This window comes from Meles meles, chromosome 6 (genome assembly GCF_922984935.1).
Source record: "Meles meles chromosome 6, mMelMel3.1 paternal haplotype, whole genome shotgun sequence".
Taxonomy (NCBI): Eukaryota; Metazoa; Chordata; class Mammalia; order Carnivora; family Mustelidae; genus Meles; species Meles meles.
Window position 1 is genome coordinate 44,103,874 of NC_060071.1, and position 27,550 is coordinate 44,131,423.

A 27,550-nucleotide genomic window follows, 5' to 3' on the forward strand; every position below is an offset into this window, starting at 1 on the left:
CATTTTCAACGTTGCCTTAAGTTGCCTGATAGCTGCTGAAGCTCCAGCCATTACATCTGCATTCATAAGTTCCTAAAGAAGGAAAAAAGAAGAGCTTAGTCTCTCCTTTTTCTTTTTAAATTTATTTAAATTCAACTAGCTAACATAGAGAAGATCATTAGTTTTTGATGTATTGTTCAGTGATTCATTAGTTGCATATAACTCCTAACTCATCACATCATGTGTGTTCCTTAATTCCCATCACCTGGTTACCCCATTCCCCTGTCCATCTCCCCTTCTGCAATCCTCAGTTTGTTTTTCAGAGTCAAGGGTCCACCATTGTTTGTCTATGTGATTTTTTCTCATTTAGTTTTCTTTCCCTTCCCCTATGATCCTCTGTGCTATTTCTTATGTTTCACATATGAGTGGAACCATATGATAATTGTCTTTCTTTGATTAATTTATTTCACTTAGCATAATCCCCTCCAGTTCCATCCCTGTCAATGTAGATGGTAGGTATTCATTCTTTTTAAATTTTATTTATTTATTTATTTATTTTTATATTTTTATATTCATTCTTTCTGATATTAGCACCTCCTTTTTAAAGAACTTGCCCAGGAGTCTCATTTCTCACTTCCAGTGATATTTTTGTTTATGGTTTCCATATAGTCAGATCTGTCTTGTTTTTGTTTAAAATTTTCTGGTCTTGGTATAATACTAAAAAGAACTTCCTCACTTAAGTATCATAAAAATATTCCATATACTATCTGGAAATTTTGGAACTGCTTTTTTTCCTTTTTTGAATTTTTATTTTTTTTTAATTTTTAAGATTTTATTTATTTGACAGACAGAGATCACAAGTAGGCAGAGAGGCAGGCAGAGAGAGATGGAGAAGCAGGCTCCCCACCGAGCAGAGAGCCCGATGTGGGGCTCGATCCCAGGACCCTGGGATCATGACCTGAGCTGAAGGCAGAGGGTTTAACCCACTGAGCCACCCAGGTACCCCTTAAATTTTTAATTTTTTAAAAAGATTTTATTTATTTATCAGAGAGAGAGCACAAGCCAGGGCATGGGTAGGGAGAGGCAGAGGGAGAAGCAGGCTCCTTGCTAAGCAAGGGAGCCCAATGAGGGCTTGATCCCAGGACCCTGCGGTCATGACTTGAGCCGAAGGCAGAGCACAAGAGCTGGGGGAAAGGGGCAGAGTTTTAATTTCTGGGCGTCTGGTATATCCAGTGCATATCTCCGTTAGCACTCACACATGGCCTTGTGATCTATTTTCACATATTTCTCCCACATAAGACTATGAGCACCTTGAAAATAGAGACTGTCTTTTTTTGTTTTGTTTTGTTTAAGATTTTATTTATTTGAGAGAGAGTACAAGCAGGGAGGGGAGGGGGAGAAGGAGAAGGAGAAACAGGGTCCCCATTGAGCAGGGATCCTGACTTGGGGCTTGATCCCAGGGTCTCGGGATCATACCTTAGCCCTAAGACAGATGCTTAGCCCACTGAGCCGCCACCACCCAGGCACCCCAAAAGTAGAGACTGTCTTAATCAACTCTGTATCTTTGGCATTTAAACTTAGCAACCTTAACCCTTGTTAAGTGGGGTGAATGCGGGAAGCGCTGCCATGTCATGTACCATTTATTGTTGGTTCCATTTAGGTTTCTTCTTAAGGACCCAGTGGGAGGCACCTTGATCCCATCATTAACATGCTTCCGAATCTCTTTTGGCAGGTTATTTTTTTTAAGTTTTTTTCTTTTTTTAAGATTTTATTTATTTATTTGACAGATAGAGATCACAAGTAGGCAGAGAGGCAGGCAGAGAGAGATGGAGAAGCAGGCTCCCTGCTGAGCAGAGAGCCCGATGTGGGACTCAATCCCAGGACCCTGGGATCATGACCTGAGCCGAAGGCAGAGGCTATAACCCACGAGCCACCCAGGCGCCCTAAAGGTTTTATTTATTTAATTGACAGAGAGATCACAAGTAGGGAGAGAGGCAGGCGTGTGGTGTGTGGGGTGGGGGGGAAGCAGGCTCCCTGCTGAGCAGAGAGCCCCAGGACTCTGAGATCATGACCTGAGCTGAAGGCAGAGGCTTAACCTACTGACCCACCCAGGCATCCTTGGCAGGCTATTTTTGAGGACATTTCCTAAGCAAAATTAATCCCTTGACTCCTGTTTGGATTTCAGTTCTCTTCAGCATGCTGGATCCCATTTTTGTGCACAGCTTATGTCCAGGAGTCTCTACCCAGTAGTTCCCGTAACTACAGGTGAGCCTTGGACAGCACGGGGCTTAGAGGTGCTGCCCCTCCCCTCACCACACAGTTAAAACTCTGGGTGTAATTTCTGACGTCCCCAAAACTTAAAGAGCCTAGTGTGGACCAGAGCCTTACAGATAACATCAATGGTTGATGAACACATATTTTCTATGTTGTGTGTATTGTATGCTGTATTCTTACTCCAGAGTAAGCTAAAGAAGAGAAAAGGTTACGCGGAACCTCATAAGGAAGAGAGAACATGCATCCTGTTTCACCAAACTGTAAGAAATCCACACCTACTTGGACCGCAGGGCTCCAAACTGTCCTGGTCAAGGGATAGCCTTGGACCCGTAAGCCGTAGTTCTAAGACTCTAGTACTTAGAGCACCTCCTAGGGACACTGAGGCAGCTGTCCATTCAGGAAAACACTTGGGGGGAATCTACCGTCTGTGGGGTGCCCCGCTAGGCTGGGTGGGAAGGCAGAGCTGAGTCAGGATGCCGCAGAGGTCAAGTGCGTTTTGACAGGTTTATGGGCAAGCCCACAGAACACGTGGCTGTGACTCCCTTCTAGGTCTGTGGTGCTGAGGAGCGGGCAGCCCCACCCAAAGTTGGGGGGCTGGGGCAGAGGGAGCACATACGTCCTTCTTCACAATTCAGCAGACGGTGTGCCTTGGGAATGTGAGCAGGAAGGAGCCGGTGGGATTGTGTCCCCCTGAGGAGATGGCTTTCTTCCCTACTCTGGAAAGTCTCTGCCTTTAACAAATAGGAACAGACTGAATTCTGTGGTGGGGGGTGTGTGTCTTTTTTCTTTCTTGAATTGCTGTTCCCTTCTGCTCTGGGTTGTGGGGCGTGTGCAGGGGGAGGGCCTGGTGAGCTCACTGCCAGCCCTGATTCCAGACAGAGTTGGTCCTGTTGGGTCTTTTAACCACTTCTGTTTGGCCGGATAGCACAGCCCCATTTCCCCAGGAACCCCCTGACCTAGAACCTGCAAAAGCACCACAACCCCATCTTCCTCCGAACCTTTGGCTCCTTTCAAACCCCAGCTCCAGCGGATCGGTAACACATTAACTTGGCTTACTGCCTGCTTATCTGCTCTTCCGTCTGCCTCCCTGAGTCACATTCTCCTCTCCGTCAGTCAGGGAGGTGGCCCTTGCCGTCCGCGGGCCCTGAGGAGTGTTTCTCTCCTGGGAAGCCTTAGAGTTCTCCTGTCAACCGTGCTGGGCACGGAGCAAGAAAGGATGTGATTTCCGGGAGCTGCAGCCTAATGAGAAAACGAAGCTGATACCTCCCAGAGGTAAACACCACCTCGTAAAATAAGTGAAAGGGGGCATCTGCCAATTTGTGAATCCAGTTTAAAGTGGTTGGATTCTGGGACCCCTGGGTGGCTCAGTCAGTGAAGCGGCTGCCTTCGGCTCAGGTCACGATCCCAGAGTCCTGGGATCCTTGGGCTCCTTGCTCCGCGGGGAGCCTGCTTCTCCCTCTTCCTCTGTCTGCCTCTCTGCCTGCCTGTACTCTCTCTATTGCTCTGACAAATAAATAAAATCTTTAAAAAAAAAATAAAGGAGTTGGATTCTGGCTATCCTGACCCTCCTCTGACCCTATTGTTAAGACTGTAGGAGTCCCCAGGCGCCTGGGTGGCTCAGTGGGTTAAGCCGCTGCCTTCACCTCAGGTCATGATCTCAGGGTCCTGGGATCGAGTACCACATCAGGCTCTCTGCTCAGCAGAGAGCCTGCTTCCCTTCCTCTCTCTCTGCCTGCCTCTCTTGTGATTTCTCTCTGTCAAATAAATGAATAAAATCTTAAAAAAAAAAAAAAAAGACTGTAGGAGTCCCCGAACCTCCATCTGCGTTAATGCTAAACTCTACTGGATTCTTCCAGATTCACCCTGATGAGCCTGACTTAGTTTCTCCCTTCCCTCTTGGTAGAAGTCCTGGCCCTTCCCGCAGACATGTAAGGATTTATGATCCAGAGCTCAGGGGATGCAAGCAAAGCTTTTGCCCGGTAGGGAGGCTCAACTCATGAGTCTTACTGTTTCTGAAGTAGCAAAGATAGCTACGGACATCGTGGGAACTCAGACTTGTGTTGGACAGTCTTATGATCTGGTTTCATGTTGCTTTTATTTTTGATAGTCTAAAAAGGTGAGTGCTCTTATCATTTTCAGTGCTTGGGACTTCTAGCTATCTTCCTGTCATCCTGAACTCTTGGACACTTTTGCCTCCAGGATCCTCTGGCTCTGCCTTCTTATGTCAGCAGGGGTAAAAGAAGTCCTAATGACAGGGCTTCGGGCCCCGGGTCCGGGTTCCTGCCTTGAAAACAGCCTGCCTCCCAGGCACTCTGGGGCTGAGCCCTCCTTCTTGCCTGTGCTCTACCTTCTCCTCAAGGCCAGCATGGACTTAAAGCGTGGAAGCTGTGACCATGCCAAATATCTGTCCAAGGGATCTCTACAGGTAGCCTGGCTCATGACTTTCCTGTACCTCCAGCCATCCCGTCCCCTCGCCTGCCCTTCCAAGTCTCAGCTGCAGCTCACCCCTCCTCTCTGCAGTGCTCCCGCCGACCACTTACAACACAGTCTCTTCCAGGGCATGGAGAAAGGGACGAGCTCAGGTCTTTTTGCTGGTCTACCCTTCTGCTACATTACCAGCATCAATACTGTACTTGGTCCACAGTTCAAGAATGCTACTAGTACCCTCCTTGAGCTATTCTGTGAGTACCAGAGACCTCTGAGGGCTGGCTTGGGAGCCTCTGTGACCTTCCTCAGTGGCCTGTGTGTGCCAGATAATAAGCCAAGTCTCTCATATGTGTTATCATGTTTAAACCTCACAACCGTCCTATAAAATGGGTATTGGTATCTGTCCCAGTTACACAAAGGAAGTCAGTGAAGCATAGACGGATTACATCATTTGCCTGTGATCATGCAGCTAGAAAGTGACAGAGCCAGGATTCAGACTTCGCTCTCTTGCCAAAACCCAGGTGTGCCTGTAACTACTACCCACTTGGTATTACTAATACGTAGAATATCTCAACAAGCTATATCTACAATTTGTTACTTTTTAAATTTAAATTCATTTAACATGCAATGTATTATTAGTTTCAGGGGTAGAATTTAGTGATTCACCTGTTGCATGTAACACCCAGTGCTCATTACATCACATGAGCTCCTTAATGTCCATCACCCAGTTACCCCCTCCCCCAACACCGCTCCCTTCAGGAAGCCCTCAGTTTGTTTCCTAGAGTTAAGAGTCTCTTATGGTTTGCTTCCCTCTCTGATTTTGTCTTATTTTACAGTGTGTTAATATTATATTAGTGTATATTTAACAAATAAGAGTGGATACTTATTTTGGTTACCTTAATCAAATATTCAGAATATTTTCTTTTTACTGAGAGATTCTGTGATATGATTTTTATGGGAAAGAAAGTGGGACTTTGAGGGGCCCATTGAAGAAAAGTCATACAGAAAGAAATTGGAGAGATTTTTGTAGATTCAGATACCTGAACAAGCGTTTGCCCTTCAACCATGTTTGCCTCAGAAATGTCACAGCTCAAAACCGAGAGCCACACAGACTCTGAATGATGGAAGCTGACAGAAGACAGAGCCCGAGGAGTGGGGCCAGTAAGAATTGGAGCACAGATGACCCTATATGGCTCCCCTGCCATTGGTCTGTCTCCATCTATAGTCAGAAGCAGGAAGAAGAGGCCTAAAAAAAGAAAAGACCTAAGTTCCCTAGGCTGTGCTGGAGGCCGCATAAACAGTTCTTGCAGGAATAAGGTAACTGTGACTGATCTCCGTTATTATGCTATTGCCCTCAGATGAAGCCCACATTTTGGAATCAGCTAGGATTTCTGCATTGCCCGCTCGGCCCCCTATTAGGCTCGGCCAACAGGGGGCGCTGGAGGGAGCCAGTGGGACTGGAGGCGGGATTTCCTGCTTGCTTCCGGTCTACTTCCTGCTTCTGTGAGCATCACCATGTCAACGCCTGCTTACCTCCCAGAGGAAGTTTCTTTATGTAACTGCACTGAATCCAGTTACAGGAACGTCAGCCGCCTCAGGAGAGGTTGGGATCTCAGCCTGGGGGCCCTCCTCTGAGGTCAGAGACCCCAGTCCCCGTGGAGTAGTTGGTGGCGTACCCATCTCAGAGGTCCTGCGTTTCAGCTTGTTGGCACCCTTCTTCCCAAGTTTTGAATTAAAAAATTCCCAAATCTTGTCTTCATTCCTCCAGCCTGGGAGTGGTAACTACCGCCAGCAATTGCTACTTCCGTAATTTAGGGTGTCCTCACAGGCCCTCCCTCTGCCCGACAGTTACCTACTTAACTTTATAGCTAGTTAAGTTCTTTATATTAAATTTGCTCTCTCAAATATTTGGCCAGGAATGCTGCTTTGTTAGAGTGGGGGCTGGGTTCAAGAGAGAAACAGGGGCAAACAGTGACAGCAGCTTTGAAGAAGGCGTTTCCCACCCCGTGGGGCTCTCACTGAAGGGCCGTTCCTTCCACTGCCAAGACCCTAGACTCACAGACATTAGTGCGGGAGAACTGGAACCCTGTGGGTATTTCTACAGCTCACAACAGTAATGAAGGGCAGGCAAATGGATTTTTTTTTTTTTTTTAAAGCAGTTGCCATTGGAAAACAAACTGGTTTTTAAGGATTTTTTTTTTAAGGTTTAAAAAAAAACTTTTTCATTTTTTGGGTTTTGGGTGTTTGTTTTTTTCTTTCTTTCTTTCTTTTTTTAAATTGCTTCACTCTTGTAATGTTCAGGGGAAAAAAGAGGAATAACTTAGGTTCCAGGCCAAAAGAAGGCAAGGGCATACCTGTGTTTCTATGGCTCCTGCTAAGCGGGAAAGGGGCGGGAAAGCTTTCAAGTTCTTGTGTGAGCATTGACAGGTGTTTAGGAGTGGTTTTGTGGCAGGAGAGCATAGTTACAAACTGGGCTGTTTTGGTTGAAATACCTGTTTGCCGGGCACCTGGGTGGCTCAGTTAAGCATCCGACTCTTGGTTTTGCTTCAGGTCATGATCTCAGGGTCCTGGGGTGGAGCCCTGTGTAGGGCTCCCTGCTCAGCAGGGAGCCTGCTGCTCCCTCTCCTTCTGCTGCTCCTCCTGCTTGTGCTCGCTCGATCTTTGTCAAATAATAAGTGAAATCTTAAGAAAAAAAACAACCTGCTTGTATATATATAGCCAGCTTTTTCTTCCTGCCTTCCTCACCTCCCTGAATGACTAGTGCCTGAGAATGTGCTCCTGACTCTTTGTCAGCTTGTGCTCAAGTCTGAGAGCAGGGAGCTAGAAGGTAAGTGATAGAGCCGCCTGCTGCTCTCTCCTTTGCAGAGACTGAGAAGGAGCCTGAGACGGGTCGTGGACATCCCATGAATATCAGACACCATATTTTGGAGAGGTTGGAAGAAGGGGATTTGCTGTTCACATTTGCTTCCACGGATTCCAATCGCTCTTCCCTTGGAAACACACACACCCTGGCAAGTGATCTTTCCTAAGCAAGAGCAAAGCTATTAAAAAAAAGGTGAATTTTCTTAATCTTTCATTTTGGCTTCTTCTTAGTTTCCTGTAAAAAGTTATGACCAAGAACACCACCTTCTGCTTAGAAAGAGGACATGACAAGGGAAGACAGTCTTTGTCAGGAGGATTTGTCACACGTTGTTTCTCTCCAGTAAGGAGTTTTTTTTCTCTATAGCATCTGGTTTTCTTTGATGGGATCCAGAACCCTGTATTGTGTTATTTAAAAGGTGACTGTGGTTTGGAGGAAGAAGTATTGGGCTTGCAGACAAAAAAAAAAAAACCAAAAAAACAAACAAACAAAAAAAAAACGGAAGAAGGGGTGTGGGGATGAATCCCATATTTGCTTATTAAAATATACATGACCTTTGGTAAGTTAGTTAGCATTTGTTTTCCTATCTGTGAAAGAGGCCTAGGAATACTACACTTCAGGTACATTGTGAAGATTAAATTGGACAATGTCGAGAAATATTTTTGGCCCGTACAAAGCACACATTAACTACTGTATATGCATAGCTCTGTGTCTCTGACTGTAGCTATATTTTGAATTTGGATAGACTGAGTTATCTATATGAATGATTACAATGCATTTGTTGGATCATATCCAGTTTTTTGTACTTCTTTAAGAACTTTTTTTTAAAAAGATTTTATTTATTTATTTGACAGAGAGATCACAAGTAGGCAGAGAGGCAGGCAGAGAGAGAGGAGGAAGCAGGCTCTCTGCAGAGCAGAGAGCCCGATGCGGGGCTCGATCCCAGGACCCTGAGATCATGACCTGAGCCGAAGGCAGTGCTTAATCCACTGAGCCACCCAGGCGCCCCGAATTTTTTTTTTTTTTAAAGAAGGATGGTAGATACCACCTCTAACCAATGAATTCTGTGGGGTGCAAACAGCCCAATGCACGAATTGCCAAACAAGAGCAAGAAATGTACTTTTATCTTCTTTATTTATTTTTTAAGAGTTTATTTATTTTTAAATAATCTCCACGTGGAACTCAAACTCATGACCCTGGGATCAAGAGTTTCATGCTCTCCCAACTGAGTCAGCCAGGGGGCCCAGTACATTTTCTTCTAAGAGGCTTTAAATCTTTGGATTTAAAGATTAAAGAGTCTGAATTTCATGGAGTGTCTCCCTAGACTGATTAGAAATTCTCAGCCCCAGATCAGAGCTATACTAGAAAGAGGGTTTGGGCGGGGGCTGGGGTGGGGGGCGATGGAGGAAAGAAAGGCAGGCAGGGATTTCCTCTTACTCATTACACCCCAGTGTCAGCAGGTGCTCTGTCCTGCTGCCCTTTCCTTGTCTCTTGGGGTGGAGGTGGATCCAGAACTCGATCCCAGCATGAACGGGTTGTTTGTAGGGTCAGATTATAGACCTCTGTCAACAAGGGGTAAGAGGTTCCTAGGCAGGTCTTGACTGAGGATATTTGTATAGAGAAGAAATACCTTTTTGCCATCCCTCTGGAGTTGAGCTTGATGTTCCTGTGAATACATTCAGGGTTCATTTGTAATCGAAGGCATTTTGTTCTGTCCAAGGATCCCGTCCTCCTCCTCCTTCCCTGTGCCCCAGCTCCACTGGTTTCTCATTCTGGGATGATGGTTTGGTGGAAGAAGCGGCTCTGCCACCAGCATCACCTGTGGGCCCTGGGATGCTATATGCTGCTGGCCGTGGTTGCTCTGAGGTTCTCTCTCCGACTGAAATGTGACTTTGATTCCGTGGATCTGGAGTCCCGGGTCTTTCGGAGCCAGCACTGTAGGGACATCCTGTACAAGTCCTTGAAGCTGCCAGCGAAGAGAACCATCAACTGTTCTGGAATCATCCGAGGGGACCAGCAAGCGGTGACAGAGGCTCTCCTGGACAACCTGGAGGTCAAGAAGAAGCGGAAGCCTTTCACAGACACTGACTACCTGAACATGACCAGAGACTGTGAGCACTTTAAGGCTGAGCGGAAGTTCCTACGGTTCCCTCTGAGCAAAGAAGAGTTAGACTTCCCTATCGCGTACTCTATGGTGGTCCATGAGAAGATAGAGAACTTTGAAAGACTGCTGCGAGCTTTGTATGCTCCTCAGAATGTATACTGTGTCCACGTGGATGAGAAATCGCCAGAAACTTTCAAAGAGGCAATCAAGGCAATTGTGTCATGCTTCCCAAATGTCTTCATAGCCAGTAAGTTGGTTCGGGTGGTTTATGCCTCCTGGTCCAGGGTGCAGGCCGACCTGAACTGTATGGAGGACTTGCTCCAGAGCTCAGTGCCGTGGAAATACTTACTGAATACATGTGGGACGGACTTTCCTATAAAGACCAATGCCGAGATGGTCCTGGCCCTCAAGTTGTTGAACGGGAAGAACAGTATGGAGTCAGAAAAGCCTACGGAGCACAAAAGGTCTCGCTGGACCTATCACTATGAGGTGACAGACACACTGTCCATAACCAGCAAGATGAAGGATCCCCCCCCAGATAATATACCTATGTTCACGGGGAATGCCTATATTGTGGCTTCTCGACACTTTGTCCAGCACGTCCTAGAGAACCCCAAGGCCCAAAGACTGATCGAGTGGGTGAAAGACACCTATAGCCCCGACGAGCATCTGTGGGCCACCCTTCAGCGTGCACCGTGGATGCCGGGTTCTATTCCCTACCACCCCAAGTTTCACATCTCCGACATGACAGCCATCGCCAGGCTGGTCAAGTGGCAGGGCCACGAGGGAGATGTCAGTAGGGGGGCACCGTATGCACCTTGCTCGGGAGTCCACCAGCGGTCTGTCTGTGTTTATGGGACTGGGGACCTGCACTGGATTCTTCAAAACCATCACCTTTTGGCTAACAAGTTTGACCCGAAGGTGGATGACAACGTTCTTCAGTGCTTAGAAGAGTACTTACGTTATAAGGCCATCTACGGGACTGATCTCTGAGATGCCCTGTCAGAGCAGTGCTACCTGTGGGGCAAGAAAACATGCAGACATTCCCAGTGGGGTGCTGGGACAGGGGGGTGTGGCACCGGGGCTCTGGAATCCTTGGCATCCCCAAGTCAGGGGGTTGCTGTCCCGGGTGAATGCTGGGTCTGCGCTCACCCCATTCCTAATAGCTCCCCCACGGATGTTCTCACAGAGTCAGAGTAAGAACCACCTGTTTGGGAGAGGAAGAGAGGGCACTGTGGCAGGGGACCCTGGATATCTGTTGAATGCTTGGTGTCTGCTCTTCTACTCTGTGGAGACGCTGGTTCTCATGATTCTAGACTCGGGAGTAGGGGTGGGGTGGGACTTCAATGGAAAGAGAGGGCCTTTTGTACTATTAACTTAAAAATAAATAGCTCTTGATTCAAAGCCCTTACCTCTACTTTTTGTCTACTAAGCCAGAAATAAGATAAGAGTGGAAAACTTTTTCTCGTACCTATTTGTGACATTTACAGTCCCTGGTGGCTGGCAAGAGGATCTTCGTTATTCCAGAATGACATGGCGGGGTGTCTCGACGACAGATTCAGAAGAGTACAGAGGGACAGAACTGATTCTCTCATTATTAAAAGCCTCCCCTCATTTCGTTACATGGACAGATTCATGACTTGTCCGTAAGGGAAAAAGCAGGGCAGTTCAACCAATCTGACCACCCGTATAAACTTCGGAAGCAGTTACAGCACTAATTTTGCCTGCTTCACAGCCAAAGCTTAATGTTCTGTAACAAAGATAATAGCGATTTCGATAAGGTCACCATATGTTGTTCAAACATAGCAAGAATGGATGAGGACCCCCTAGCTAAAGCATGAAGTCTGGGCATCCCAAGTTAGGCCTCGTTGGTCAAAACTCTTACTTATGTATATGAATGGAAGCATCACGGTGTGTAGTTCTGGGATTTGTACATTTCCTCATGAGCAGACAGGTGTGTGTGTATTCTCACCCCTCCCCCCGTAAATATTACTCAATGAAAGATTTCTTTCTGAAGCTCCAGACACAAGTGTCAGACAATTGGAAGTCAGACTCTTCTGAGAGGGGCGAGGGATGTGCTATAAAGAGACAGGCGTATCTTACTTAGTACAGCCGATCTTCTGCCCACCCTATGCCCTGGAAAAGGGATATATACACAGGTTAATGTAAGCTGAAAGATCCGATGAGGTCATGATGTCACTGTGTTCATCTCCGATTGTGATTCACTTAATTAACTTTTCCCTCAATCGACTTTCCCTGCAACCCACATACTCTGACACGGTGATCACAGTGTCTGACACGGTGCATCTTCTACTTATAAGTTGTTACTTTCTGTAAGGTTGCAGTCCTTTGGTAACGGGCATTGCCACACCTTACTTATACCTTGTAGTATTGCGTCCTCCTGATCTCCTCCCAGCCCCACCAGCAGTGACCAATGAAGAAGCGTGTGTTCAGGAGATGAGCCCTGTGAGGTCTGTCCCCAGCCATGGGGATCATGGACCTCTCCACCTACTAGCCATTGCGACTGTCATTGTTCCTCCTCTGATTGAGGGGTGGGGGTTGGAAGGTGGTGCCCTGCTGCTGTGGGAAGTGCGCAGAAATGCTCCCCTGAGTGTATGTGTTCTGAGAAGAGAACTCAGGTCTTTGGTCTCATGGTCAACTTCTTCTCTAAGTGTTTGTGGGAAGTAAATTGTAATTTAAAAATACAAATTAAAAAGATAAAAATGTGAACTTGTCATTATGGGGGGAATAAGTTGTTGGAATTTTTCAAGCATAGAAATTGTGTCTAGAAATATATTCGGGTGAGTAGAAGGTGCTCTTTATTTAAAAACATGAGGTCTTCCTATCAGAAGGGTCAAATTTCTCCATCATTTGTTTAGTGTATTTTAGAAATCATACGATTAAACCATCATATCTGTTGATTTTTCCTTCCCTCTGAGTCATATCTATTGCTTTAACCTTTGTCTGATCAAGAAAATTCATAAGTGAGTTGAGCAATGATGTTTGTATTACCTCTCAAGGTCTGAATATTTCCTCTCTTTGAATTGGTAAGCATTGCTTTAATAACTGTATTTTTGTTGCGCACTCTGCCTACTGTAATCTTTGCTCTTGACTGAGTGAAAATTTAAGTAAGGAAGAAAAGGTGGTTGATAACAGTCCCAACATTGTTTGGAAACAGATGGCCTGATTAATTTGGGGGAAATCAAGTATTTGTATTAGAAATGGAAAGAACAGGGGCACCTGTGTGGTTCAGTGGGTTAAAGCCTCTGCCTTTGGCTAAGGTCATGATCCCAGGGTCCTGGGATCGAGCCCTGCATTGGGCTCTCTGCTCAGCGGGGAGCCTGCTTCTCCCTCTCTCTCTGCCTGCCTCTCTGCCTACTTGTGATTTCTGTCTGTCAAATAAATAAATAAAATCTTAAAAAAAAAAAAAAAAAAGAAATGCAAAGAACAGGGGCACGTGGATGGCTCAATCGATCAAGCATCTGCCTTCGGCTCAGGTCATGATCCAAGGGTCAGGCTCCCTGCTCGGCGGGGAACCCGCTTCTCCCTCTCCCTCTGCCTGCTGCTTCCCCTGCTTGTGCACATGCTCGCTCCCTCTCTCTCTCTTTCTCCCTCTGTTAAAGAAATAAATAAAATCTTTAAAGAAAATTAAAAAAATAAAAATGGGAAGAACAACTAAAGTACACTGCGTGCTTTCAGTACCTTAATTGGACTGAAGGCCTGTTCTTTGCCCTTCCATTCAGTCATTCATGACAAAGCTGCTTTGTATATGTAGTTCCCATTTCTGTGAATCTTGAGTGTACGACAAGGATTGATATGACTTCTGTGTTCATTCCACAAATATTAATTAAGCTCTTACTACTTACTCGGCATTGTTCTTGACGCTGGGGGATACAGCAGTCAGCAGAACAGAAATTCTCATGCCCCTGTTGTTCACATATTAGCAGGAAACTGATTGCAAACAGATAAATACTATATACGGACATACGTATATTGGAAGGAGATGGTGCTAGAGAGAAGTTGAAGGACGTGATAGAGATCTTAGGAGAGTGTGGTTGCAGAGGGAGAGTGCTTAACATGGTGAATGCTCTGGGCAGGAAGGCCCTCGATGTGAAAGTGGCATTTGAGTCAAGATGTGAAGAGGATGAAGGAACGATCCTTGAGGATAAATGAGGGAAGAGCATTCTAGTCTCCAAAAGGAGACTTGCAAGGCCCTGAACAGGAGCTTGTCAGCCTCCATTGAGGAATGGCAAGGAGGCTAGTGTACATGGAGAAGAGATAACAGTGCAGGGAGATGGGTCCACTGTGAGGGCCCTGGTAACCTATCATACGGAATTTGTTTTTGGGCGAAACAGGTCACCAGAAGGTTTTGAGCAGAGGACTGACCGGATCTGGTTGACATTTTGATGCTGCACCAAGAACAGGCTGGTGGGGGGTTTAGTGTGGGGGTCGCGGGGAGGTCAGCTATGGGTTATGGCAATAATCCTGGCACCTAGTGATAGTGGCTTAGACCAGGGTTGAAGAAGTGGGAAATGGTGGGAGTGGTCAGATTCTGGAAATGCTCTGCAGGTTGTTTGAGGATCCGCTGACAGGTTGACTTTGTTTATGAGAGAAATGGCAGAGTCTCCAAGGGTTTTGTCCTGGTCATCATTCGGAAGGATAGAGTTCCCATTAACCAAGATGGGAAATCTGTGAGTGGGTTCTTGGGGAAGACAGGAGTTTGATGTTGCACGTACAAAATTGGAGATGCCTGTTAGACATGGGTAGAGGTGCTGAGGAGATGAATGCGTGAGGAACCTGAGTTCAGGAGAAAGATCTGGGCTGGAGACCCTGTGTTGGCATTCCTCCACTCACACAGTGTGCACGTGACACTGGATGAAAGTCCCAAAGGAGGAAACACAGAGAAGAGGCTCCCAGATGAGTTCTGGGGCTCTCCAAAATGAGAGGTCAGGGAGATAAGGCAGAACTAATAAGAGAAAGTTGGAAAGGAGCAGCTAGTGTGGTAGAATGTTCTGGAAGCGCAGAGGAGAAAGTGATTTGAGAAAGAGGGAATTGATGGTCATGCCTAAAGTGGCTGAAAGTCACGGAAGATGAGGATGAAGAAGTAACCATTGGACTTAACAATGCAGAAGTGACTTGGATGAGATCCACGTTTGTGGAGTGTGCAGGTGAGAACATGATTGGAGGTGGTTCAAAGAGAATATTAGAACAAATCTGGAATCAGCAAGTATAGATCACTGTGAGTTTTTCTTTAACCTAGAGAAGGGGAAAAACTACAGTAACTGAGGGATGAGAAGGTGGTCTCAAAAATTAGGAAAGTGATAGCATGTTTGTAGGTTGATGGGAAAGATCTAGTTGAGAGAAAAGGTATAGGAATGAGACGGGAGACCAGAGTGTCATCCTTGTGAACAGAGGGGGTAATTCTGTGGGGGCACAGGAGGAAAGACCTGTCTTTGATGGAAGCATGAACAACAGTTCACCCCCAGGAACAGGAGTGACGTTAGGGAGGCTGAGCTTGGATGCCCACAGATGGGTCCGTGTGGTGGCATCAGTTTGTGGGGTGTCTTTCTCTCCTTTAACATTTTCTTGGAGGTGTAAATATACCTACAGAAAAGTACAAAAATCCCGAATCTACAGCTCAATAATTTTTTTAAGGCTTTAGTTTATTTATTTTTTCAGCGTAACAGTATTCATTGTTTTTGCACAACACCCAGTGCTCCATGCAAAACGTGCCCTCCCTATTACCCACCACCTGTTCCCCCAACCTCCCACCCCTCTCCCTTCAAAACCCTCAGGTTGTTTTTCAGAGTTCATAGTCTCTTATGGTTCGCCTCCCCTTCCAATTTTTTTTTTTATAAACATATAATGTATTTTTATCCCCAGGGGTACAGGTCTGTGAATCGCCAGGTTTACACACTTCACAGCACTCACGATAGCACATACCCTCCCCAATGTCCATAACCCCCTCCCCCTCTCCCAACCCCACCTCCCCCCAGCAACCCCCAGTTTGTTTTGTGAGATTAAGAGTCATTTATGGTTTGTCTCCCTCCCAATCCTCAAACAGCTCAATAATTTTTACGAAGCGAACCCACCTGTGCAACTGGGGCTCAGGTCGGGAAACAGAACATTATCAGCAATCCAGAGTGCCCCTGTATCCCTTTCCAGGTCCTTCCCAGGCTGCTGCCAAGGTAACTGCAGTCCTGACTCCACAGATGACTTTGCCTGCCTTTGCATATTTTGTAAGTACTATATCCTCTTTTGCTTATGGTTCTTTCGCCTCTGTGTGAGTCTTACCTATGTTGCTGGGTATGGGGGTAGTTCACTTGCTCTCCCTGCCGTGTAATACTCCTTCCCACGACTGTAGCATACTTCTTCCCTTCTAGTGTTGAGGACCATTTGGGCTGTTTCCAGCTTTTGTCTGAGGTAGGCTTCCGTGAACCTTCTGGAACCCGTTTTATAGACAACATGCATATGTCTCAGTTGGGTACACAGCTCGGGGAGAGACTCACGGGCCCTACGTGTACACGTGCTGGATGTTAGTGAAGTGTCCTGTCATTTTACAACATGACCTGCCCACTCAGCTCCCACCAGCAAGGCGTGAAAGTTCCATTTGCTTCCTCGTTACCACAGGCATCCCTCGCTTTTTTGTGTTTCCCTGAACTGCGCTGTTTTTGTTTGTTTGTTTGTTTGTTGTTTTTGTTTTTTGCACAAATTGAAGGTTTGTGGCCATTCTGCATTGAGGGAGTCTTGTGGTGCCACTTTTCCAACAGCCTTTGCTCACTTTATGTCCGTGTCCCATGCTGGTAATTCTTGCAGTCCTTTGAACCTTTTCATTATTATCACATTTGTTATGGGGGTCAGTGGCGTCTTGAGATGGAAGCTACTGGTGAAGATGCCATGAAGACTGTTGAAATGACACCTAAAGCTTTAGAATATGCCACACATTCAGTTGATAGAGCAGCAGCCAGAGGCCAGACTCCGAAGTCGAAAGAAGTACCATGAGTGAGAGGCCATCAAGCGGCATTGCAAGCTGCAGAGAAATTGTTTGTGAAAGGAAGAGTCAACCGAGGGGGAAAACTTCGCCATTGTCTTATTTTAAGAAGCTGCCACAGACACCCCCAACTTCAGCAGCCCCCACTCTGTCAGTCGGCAGCCATCATCGAGGCAGAGACGTTCCACCAGCAAAAATTGGCTGAAACCTCAGAGGTTGGTTAGCATTTTATTTTTTAGCAATGAAGTATTTTCAAATTAAGGTATGTTTTTTCCATCTTCCTTCCTTCCTTCCTTCCTTCCTCCTTTCTTGACATAATGTTGCACACCCAACAGACTGCAGTGTAGCATAATTGTTACTTTTAGATGCACTGGGAAACCAAAAACTTGACTTGCTTTATTGCAATATTTGCTGTATAGCAATGGTCTAGGGCCCAACTCGCACTGTCTCTGAGGAATGCCTATATTATCCTCAGGCTTTGTCACTTTAGCTGCTCTGGTGAATGGTGGTGGTATCAGATTGTGGTTTTACCCCACATTTGATGACTAGTGATGTTACGTAACTTTTCTGATGTTTATTAGCCATTTGGATGTCTTGGAAGTTCTCTTTTGATGATTACCTTTATTTTGTTCAGTGAAATAAAGAGTAAGATGATTTTAGCAGATGAGGATGGAGGAGATACTGGAAGTGTTTGGGAAGAGGAGAAGGTATGAGTAGATCAAATTGGGAACCGGACGAGAAGCCAGACCGAGGGGTGGAAGAGGATGCCAGGCCACATTACGGATCTAGTGGCATTAGGGAGAGTGAGTCTAACCAGAAATCAGCCACTCATCCGCATTCAGCCACAAGAGTATGAGCATACAGAGCAGCAGGGTTTACCCAGGTTTGTGATTTACCCCCAGCAAGTACGAGAGAGGGGCAAAGAGTTGATGTTATGTGCAATGGCCTATGTGATCCTAATGATGGGCTGTGAAATTTAAAGAGTGAGGTGGGAGGACAGGATGACGCTGGGATGATGCCAGGGGAGAGTGCGTGGAGAGTCGTGTTCTTCATGTGCTGGGACTCTTTGAAGTGAGGGGTTCGTTCTATTTCAAGGAGTCTCTTCAAGGTTTACGGAAATGGTGACATTTGAACTCTCTTAAATCTTTAATTATAGATTTCTCCTTCCACTTTTTTTTTTTTTTTTGGTATTTTTGGCAATTTGTTGAACAAGCTCTATGTCTTTTCCCTCTGTAGTTCCCTACATTTGGGATTCTGCTGATAGGATGCCATCAGTTTTGATCACTGAACATATTTCTGTCCCAAATATTTCTTGTAAACTGGTGCCTAGATCTAGGCTTCAGCAGACTCAGTTTTGAAATTTTGTCAAGAAAATGTCATAGATGGTATTTTGTATTTCCTGTTGCATCCCATCAAGAGGCACATATGTCTTTTCTCTCTTTTTTTTTTTAAGTGATGGGATTGATTGAACTGTGGGGTTTGGACGTTGCCAGCCTGATTGTGAATTCCCCATAACCTTCCCTTACCTAATCGTCTTAGTAGCCACTGATGGTCATTGCTGCTGTTTCATAATGGATTGCAAAATGGAGACATCTTAATTCTTTCTGTAAATTTTTCTATAAAGCAAAACTTCTCTAACTATATCCTTCCACTGAAGTACAGTTAATTTCCCATTGTCAGCTCTTAGAACACTGAATTGTTTACCTACTGACAAATTTGTGTACATAGAGAGGGCATTGGTATCATTTTTTAGAAATGATTTTTACTTATTGTATTTATTTTTAAAATTAATTTTAATTATTATTTTATTTATATTTACTTATTTGAATATTTACTTATTTTAGAGAGAGAAAGTGCAATGGGGGAAAGGGGCAGAGGGAGAGGGAGAATCCCAAGCAGACTTGCTGCTGAGCACAGAGCCCGTGGGGAGCTTGTGCTCAAGACCCTGAGATCATGACCTGAGCTGAAATCAAGAGTCAGACATTTAGCCCACTGAACCACCCAGGCATCCCAGTGCATACTGGTATCATTTTGAACTCATGGTTTAAAAATAATTATTTTGATGCTTACAATACTCCATCTCTGCCTAGTATATTATTTTCTTAAAAAAATATTTATTGGGGCGCCTGGGTAGCTCAGTGGTTTAGGCCTCTGCCTTCGGCTCAGGTCATGGTCTCAGGGTCCTGGGATCGAGCCCCGCATAGAGCCCCGCATCGGGCTCTCTGCTCCGCGGGGAGCCTGCTTCCTCCTCTCTCTCTGCCTGCCTCTTTGCCTAGTTGTGACCTCTCTCTCTGTCAAATAAATAAATAAAATATTTTAAAAATATATTTATTTGACAGAGAGAAAGAGATCACAAGTAGGCAGAGAGGCAGGCAGAGAGAGAGAGGAAGGGAAGCAGGCTTCCTGCTGAGCAGAGAGCTCGATGCGGGTCTCGATCCCAGGACCCTGAGGTCATGACCTGAGCTGAAGGCAGAGGCTTAACCCACTGAGCCACCCAGGCGCCCCTGTGTTATTTTCCTGTGGCTACTGCACTGGATTACCACAAATTGGGTGGCTTAAAACAACAGAAATTGTATTGTTTCATAATCCTGGAGGCCAGAAACCCCAAATCAGTTTCACTGGCCTAAAATCAAGGCATCAGCAAGGCTATGTGCCCTTTGAAGGCTGAAGGGAAAACCTGTTCCTTGCCTCTTCTAGCTTCTAGCAGTTGCCAGCAGTCCTTGGCTTGCAGCCACATCACCCCAATCTCAGCCTCCATGGTTCATGTGGCTCTCTCTTCTGTGTGGCAAATCTTCTTCAGTACCCCTCTCATAAAGGCCTATATGATTGCATTTAGGACATATCCTGATCATCCTGTATTCTCCCCACCTCGAAATCCTTAATCACATTTGAGAAATCTTTGCTGTATAAGGAAACACATATTCCAAGGATTGGGACCCAATATCATTGGGGGCCATTATAAGGCATACTAAAACTGGTGAGAACCCTTTAAAGTTGGGCTTTTTTTTTTTTTAAGATTTTGGTGTTTTTTAATTATTTATTTAACAGACAGAGATCACAGGTAGGCAGAGATCCCCCCAGGCAGGCAGAGAGAGAGAGGGGGAAGCAGGCTCCCTGCCTAGCAGAGAGCCTGATACGGGACTCGATCCCAGGACCCTGAGATCATGACCTGAGCTGAAAGCAGAGGCTTTAACCCACTGAGCCACCCAGGCGCCCTTTAAAGTTGGGCTTTTAAATCCCCAAAGCTCTGTCTTTTACTCCAGTGATTTTTTTGATGACCGCCTTACTTCCTGATATGAGAAGGCTTTCCAGGTTCTTTATGTATTTCTCATCCCTTACCTTTAATCAGCCATTCTGCAAGGAGGTGGGTTTGTTTGTTTGTTTGAAGTATGATATTTATGAACCACAATTTGGGCATTAGGAATGCTCTTTGCTAGTGAGTGGACACCCGGAATCAAAGGGTGCAGGAATCAGGGGTGGGGGACAGTGAGAATGACTCTTCTCAAAATTAAATCTAATAACCCACTCACAGAATTTTGGTTTCTATATCTACAATTTCAGGATCTGTGGGCTGGGTTTCCAAGGGAGGAAACCTGTCCACTAGGAAATGAACAGTGCTCTCAAGGAACTGGAAGCTGAGATTCCCATTTGGGCATTTTGGGTTTTTGTGCCACTGAACCAATGGGAAAAGGGGCTTACTGTATTGACTGGGGTGCTTGATCTTGATTATCGAGGGAAACGTGACTGTTGCTAGACAATGGAGATGGCTCTCTGGCGTGCCTCCATAGTGTTTCCATGTTCAGTTGTTAAAAGTTAATGGAAGGCCACAGCGACTCACCAAAGCCAGAATCAATAAGGACTTCGATCCTTCAGGAATGAATTGTGGGGTCTCCCCAGCAGGTAAAGAACCCCAGCCAGCTAAGATTCTGACTGAGGGCAACAGGAAAATGATATGGGCTGTGGGGAGGAAAAAAAAGGGATCAGAGATAACCATTTGATTTATAAAAATGAGGACTATGCCAGCTGTTTCTTTCTTACGTATTTGTACATGTTAATTACCTTCCCCCCCCTTCTATTAAATGTAAAATTTTGGTGGTAGCTGATCTACCATTGAGTCTTAAGATTTCAGCATATCTTGGGGGGGGGGGCTGGTTTGACTTAACTAGAATTATCATCACCCAGACATTCACAGTGACTGGTGGGATCTTCATCTTTCTGTTGGGGGACAGATTAAGTGTATTTTGTACAAGGTTTTTGTGTGTGTAAATCTCTGAAGAGGCAAAAGAATGAGTATTTATGCTGAGTAGGTACAGGAGGGTGCTGGGTGCTAGGTGCTCCTTCAGCTCTGCATCACCTCTCCTGTGTTTTCCTCTTCGCTGTTGCGGCAGGAGACCCACAAGCCATAATGCCCCAGATCCCTGCAGCTGGATTTCTGTTTCGTCCAACCGTTGAGAGGCAGTCGTTGTTGGGGAGAAGAAACCATTTTTCGTACAACTTCCAGGAGTGTCACAGCAATGGAAGGACAGCTGTGGGAGCCGGAGGCTGGACCAGCACAGCGGCCGCTGCGGTGGCTCACCGGGCTAGGCCTCCCAGCTGCTGGTCAGGCAGTGTGGCTCCCCAGTCGGGGCCTCAGTGGTGGTGACCGTGGGTCTGTTTGCTTTTTTGCTCCTTCCAGCAGTAGTAATGGTATGCTGCTTCCTTAGTATTCAGATACACTACTTCTCCTCTTTTGTTCCTCCAGCCCTTCGAAGCCCTTTGAACAAACTCCCTGTACTATGTTCCTTCCGTTTGAAATAATGTGGTTTCTCTTTCACAGATTGGACACTGACTGATACACTCCCTCTAACACGGGTACAGTTGGGGCCCCCCCAAGCAAGCTGATGGCAGTCTTTTCTTCAGGGGTCCTACAGATTGTCAAGACGAGTAGATAATTCAATACTTAATAGGGTGGTTCAGGAATTTAGGGAAAGTTGAGAAACATGGGAAATAGAAAGGTGAAGGAAAGCTCCTTAGAAGCGGTGGGGCTCAAATAGAACAGACCACCAGGAGAGGCAGAGAGGACACACAGGTTTTCCCCTAAGCATTGTTATTAATATTTTTAAAAAGATTTTATTTATTTATTTGACAGAGACAGCGAGCGAGAGAACACAAGCAGGGGGAGTGGGAGAGGGAGAAGCAGGCTTCCCGCCAAGCAGAGAGTCCCAATGTGGGACTTGATCCCAGGACCCTGGGATCATGACCTGAGCTGAAGGCAGATGCTGAATGACTGAGCCACCCGGGTGTCCCCCTAAGCATTATTTTTTTAAAGGTTAAAAAAAATTGTGGCAAAATATACATAACAAATTTTAAATTTTTTTTTTAAATTTTTTTTTCTTTTTTACAGATTGAGAGAGAGAGAGGGAGAGAGAGAGAGAGAGAGATTACAAGTAGGCAGAGCAGCAGCCAGAGAGGGGAGGAAGCAGGCTCCCTGCCAAGCAGAGAGCCCGATACGGGGCTCGATCCCAGGACCCTGAGATCATGACCTGAGCTGAAGGCAGAGGCCTAACCCACTGAGCCACCCAGTCGCCCCTACATAACAAATTTTAAAAAGACTTATTTATTTGAGATAGAGAGCACGTGCAAGTATAGGCAGGGAGTAGGGGCAGAGAGAGAGGGATAAGTGGATTCCCCACTGAGCCTGATGTGGGACTTGATCCCAGAACCCTGGGATCATGACCTGAGCAGAAAGTAGAGTTCTAACCGAATGAGCCACCCAGGCGCCCTGACTTATATTGGAGATAGAGCGAGCATACGCACCCGCTGTGGGGAGAAGGAGTGACAGTCTTAAGCAGACTCCATTCTGAGTGCAGGGCCTGATGCAGGGCTCGGTCTCACAATCCTGAGATCATGACCTGAGCCAAAACCTAGAGTCAGACACTTAACTGACTGCACCCCCCATGCGCCCCTACGTCACATTAAACTTACCATCTTAACCATTTTCTTTTTTAAAAATTATTATTATTTTTATTTATTTGACAGATAGAGATCACAAGTAGGCAGAGAAGCAGGCAGAGAGAGAGAGGAGGAAGCAGGCTCCCTGCTGAGCAGAGAGCCCGATGCAGGGCTCGATCCCAGGACCCTGGGATCATGACCTGAGCCGAAAGCAGAGGCTTTAACCCACTGAGCCACCCAGGCGCCCCCATCTTAACCATTTTCAAGTGTACAGTTCGTTGTGGATCATACTGTTTTGCAGCCAATAGCCTAGAATTTTTTCCTCTTGCAAAACAAAACTCCGTACCCATCAAATAACAACTAATCCTGCCAGCCCCCCAGCCCTGGTAACCACCATTCTGTCTAAATTTAATTGTTCCAGGTACCTCACAGAAGTGGGACCACACAGTATCTATGCTTATATTTCACTTAGCACAAGGTTCTGAAGGCTCATCCATGCTGGGGCATGTGTGAGAATTTCACTCAAGGGCTGAATGATACTGCATTGTATGTGTATATAATGTGTTGTTTATCCATTCATTCACTGATAGGCACTGGGGTTGCCTTCACCTTTCACTCTTCTGAATAATGCTGTGATGAACATTGGTCTACAAATATTTCTTCAGTCTCGGCTTTTAATTTTTTGGGGTATATATCCAGAAGTAGTAATGCTGGATCATATGGGAATTCTACTTTAAGATTTTTGAGCAACTGCCATACTGTTTTGCATAGTAGCTGTACCATTGTTAGAGTCACAGCAAGTGTACAAGGGCTGCAATTTCTCTACATCTTTACCAACACTTGTATTTTGTGCTGTTTTGTTTTTGATAATAGCCGTCCTAATGGCTGTAAAATGGTCTTCAACACTTTAAAGATTTTGTTTCTAGCTACATAGTTTTTAAGAAGTCTGTGGTATTTGTTATCTCTTTCTGTGGTAATGTAATGTGTCTTACTCCTATTATTTTTAAAAATGTCTATCACTAGTTTTCAGCAAGTACATTAATACGTGCATGGTTATCTCACGTGGAGTTTATCAAGCTTCTTCACTGTTAGTTATGGTTTTCATCAAATTTTTTAAAGTTGGCCATTATTTCTTCATTTTTCACCCTTTATGACAAAAAGAAAATTCAGGATAGATTTTATTGCTAAGTCTTCCATTTCACTAACTTTTTCTCCTGTAGTGTCTAATCTATTAATTTATCCAATGTTTTATTGCATTTATTTTTTATTTCTATTCCATTTGATTAAAACATTTTTTTCTCATGTTTTTAATACCTGTACAAAATCAGCTGTTTTAACCTTTTTTTTTTTTTTTAAAAATTCTACTTATTTACCCGATGGAGAGAGAGCACGCACACACAAGCAGGGGGGAGCCATAGGTAGAGGCAGGGGAAGAAGCGGGCTTCCTGCCGAGCATGGAGCCCAATGTGGGGACTTGATCCCGGAATCCTGGGACCATAACCTGAGCCCATGGCAGACGCCTCACCTACAGAGTCACCCAGGTGCACTGTTTTAATATTCCTGTCTGCTGGCTCTATCATCACTGCCTTTTCTGGGTCTTTTCCTATAGACTACTTTTTCTTCTAGTTTTGTCAGTGACATTTTTCTGCTTCTTAACATGTCCAGTAATTCTTTGATTAGATGCAGGACATTGTGTCTGTTACATTATTGAGGATCTGGATTTTGTTTACTTAAGTGTCAGGCTTTGTTTTAGCAGTTATTTGTGGATCAGCTTTGAATCTTGTAAATTTTTTTAAATTTTATTTTTTCAGTGTTCCAAGATTCATTGTTTATGCACCACACCCAGTGCTCCATGCAATACATGCCCTCCATAATACCCACCACATGGGGGTATAGCTCAGTGGTAGAGCATTTGACTGCATAATACCCACCACCAGCCATAATACCCACCAGGCTCACCTACCCCCCAACTCCCCTTCCCTCCAGAACCCTCCGTTTGTTTCTCAGAGTCCACATTCTCTCATGGCTCATCTCCCCCTCCGATTTCCCCCAAGTCACTTCTTCTCTTCTTCACCCAATGTCTTCTGTGTTATTCCTTATGCTCCACAAGTAAGTGAAACTGTATGATAATTGACTCTCTCTGCTTGGCTTATTTCACTCAGCATAATCTCCTCCAGTCCCGTCCATGTTGATACAAAAGTTGGGTATTCATCCTTTCTGATGGAGGCATAATACTCCATTGCACATATGGACCATATCTTCTTTATCCATTCGTCTGTTGAAGGGCATTTTGGCTCTTTCCACAGTTTGGTATTTAAATCATCTTTGCTAGAGTGGGTCTCAACTAAAGTAGCCTTCACTCCAGGGATATTTTATGGCTACTACTAAGGCATGACCCCTCTGGGGTCTCTATTTAATACCCTGGGTGACTACTGAGGATTCTGCACTCTGGCTCCTGGTCCTATGTGAGCTCTGGGAATTGCTGTTTACAACTAACCACATGCAACCCCCAGTCACTTCTTGTACTTGTAGAGTGTCATCTTGTACAAGATGAAGTACAGCTTCATCTTATACTTGTAGAGTGTCATTCTTCTTATGTACTCCAATGAAGACTCTAGGGGACCACACTGTATTAATTCCTTTCTAAAACTCTGCTAACTTCTAATTACCTGAGTAATGAGAAGTAAATATCTAACCCCCAATCTAAACCCCAATCTCTACTATCACCACACAGTTACACATTTGTGGGAAGCCACGGTAAGGCTCGCTCGAGACGAGAACCAAACCAGGCTCGGACTTGTGCCTCCTCCAATGTCTCACTGCCTGATTCAAGGCAGAGGATAATGGAGTTGAGTTGCATTTGAGAAAGAGCCTGTGCCATGCGCTGCTTGCTTGCCTCTGTGACTTCTCACATGCCCTCTAGATATCTGACCTTCAAAACAACCCAGATGCACTCGTTAATCTTCTAGTGGTTCTTGCTGTCCTGTTAGAAGCTATGAGATAATCTTTCAAGTGTGTTTTTAGTGGATGATGTTTACCATCCACTACCTGACACTGGTATGTCTGTAGTGAAAAATATTATGAAGCTGGTGTGTGAAACTTTCATCCTGCCGCAACACTTAGATAAGTCACCCTTTCACTGTAAGACTTCTATATACTCTCTTGTTCTTACTAATAAAGCGGCATTTGGTGGAAATCATCCCCGGTGCTCCTCCTGCCCCCATCTCTTTGTCTCTTTGATTTCTTTTCACCATCCTCTTACCCTCGCGTTCCTGGTTGATTTGTCATACGGGCCGTGAGACACATTTATGTCCTTGTGATGAGACCTTTTATGATTTTTCTTTTAGCAACTTTCGAATATTCAATAGTGTTGTTAACTATGGTCACCATCTTGTACATTACATTCCTAGGGGTTATAACTGGATGTTTGTACCTTTTGACCATCTTTGAACATTTTGTCCACCTACACCTACTTCCTGTGATCTAGTCTCTGAATCTATGAATTTGTTTTTTAGATTCCACATACAAGTAAAATCATAAAGAATTTTTTTTCACTTAGTGTAACTCTCAAAATCCATCTATCCCGTCTTGCCACAAATAGATTTCCTTCATTTTTTAATGACTGAATATTCCATTGTGTGTGTGTGTATGTATATATATATATATATACATACACACACATATGTATTACATTTTCTTTATTCATGCATTAACAGACAGGCTATTTCTGTCTCAAATATTTAAATAATGCTGCAATGAACATGGGGTAAATAACCACAAGTGGAATAACTGGGTCATATGGGAGTTCTATTTTTAATATTTTGAGGAATTTCCATATAGTTTTCCTTAATGGCTGTACCAATTTACATTATCATTAATGGTGCACAGAAGTTCTTCACATCCTAACACTTATTTTTTTGATAAAAGCCATTCTAACAGGTATGGGGTAGGATATCTCATTGTCGTTTTGATTTCCATTTCCCTGATATTAGTAATACTGAGTACCTTTTCATGTACCTGTTAACTATTTGTATGTCTTTCGTGACTGTTCTAAATCCCCATTGTTAAAAATCGGACAGCTTTCTGTTAGTTTAATGAGTTCTTCCATATTTTGAGTCATAACGCTGTATCAGATATATGACTTGAAAATATTTTCTCCCATTCAGTAGGTTGCCTTGTTGTTTAGTTGGTTTCTGTTGAAGTTTTTTGGTTTGTATAAGGTCACTTGTTTTTGCTTTATGTTGCCTTCACTTTTGTTTTAAAAGTGTTTATTTATGTATTTATTAGAGAGAGAGAGAAAAGGGGCAGAGGAGGAACAGAGGGAGGGGCAGAGGAGGAACAGAGGGAGGGACAGAATCTTAAGCAGACTCCACGCTGATCACAGAGCCCAACATGAATGGGGCTTGATTTCATGACCTGAGCCAAAACCAAGAGATGGATGCTCAACCAACTGAGTCATCCAGGTGTTCCTGTTACCTTTGCTTTTGGAGTTAGAGCCAAAATAATCACTGCTAAGACTGATATCAAGGAGTTTAGCACCTGTTTTCTTTTATGAGTTTCATGGTTTCAGGTCTCACATTTGAGTCTTTAATTCATTTTGAGGTTTTTAAGATTTTAAGTAATCCCCACACTCAATGTGGGGCTTGAACTCCCAATCCTGTGATCCAGAGTTTTGTGCTTTACTGACTGAGCCAGCCAGGTGCACCTGTGCTCATTTTTGTGTATGGTAGAAGATAGTGGTGTGGTTGAACTTCATTCTTTTGCATATGGCTATTCAGTTTCCTCCAAACCATGTATTGAAGAAACTATCCTTTCTCCACGCATATATTCTTGGCTCTTTGGTCATAAACTAAATGTATTTGCATGGGTTTATTTTGGGGCTCTCTGCTCTACTGATCCATGTGTGCATTTTTATTTCAATGCCATACTATTTTGATTACTGTATTTTTGTTAATATAGTTTGAAATGAGGGAACATAATGCCT

At 44.7% G+C, this 27,550-nt stretch overlaps 1 protein-coding gene across 8 annotated transcripts; it reads left to right on the forward strand.

The window, feature by feature from the left end:
* The first annotated feature begins 3,169 nt into the window (after positions 1-3,169).
* On the forward strand, positions 3,170-18,090 carry GCNT3 (glucosaminyl (N-acetyl) transferase 3, mucin type). 8 transcript variants are annotated; one of them, XM_046009850.1, is made up of 7 exons: positions 3,190-3,525; positions 4,157-4,369; positions 4,811-4,934; positions 5,759-5,997; positions 7,546-7,691; positions 7,774-7,882; positions 9,261-12,368. In XM_046009850.1, exons 6-7 carry the CDS (start codon positions 7,790-7,792, stop codon positions 10,635-10,637), a joined length of 1,470 nt encoding a protein of 489 aa, XP_045865806.1. In that variant the 5' UTR covers positions 3,190-3,525; positions 4,157-4,369; positions 4,811-4,934; positions 5,759-5,997; positions 7,546-7,691; positions 7,774-7,789; the 3' UTR covers positions 10,638-12,368. The 8 variants fall into 8 exon arrangements, 6 of the variants coding, with proteins under 6 accessions (XP_045865806.1, XP_045865804.1, XP_045865807.1 ...); XM_046009848.1 differs by lacking the exon at positions 4,811-4,934; XM_046009849.1 differs by lacking the exons at positions 4,811-4,934; positions 5,759-5,997 and having other exon boundaries at positions 3,197-3,287; positions 3,367-3,525.
* The last annotated feature ends 9,460 nt before the right edge of the window (positions 18,091-27,550 follow it).

Coding starts and splice junctions, on each gene's coding strand:
- GCNT3 (XM_046009850.1), top strand. CDS start 7,790: ATGACCAAGAACACCACCTTCTGCTTAGAAAGAGGACATGACAAGGGA. Junction 7,883..9,260: donor TCACACGTTGTTTCTCTCCA/GTAAGGAGTTTT, acceptor GTTCTGTCCAAG/GATCCCGTCCTCCTCCTCCT.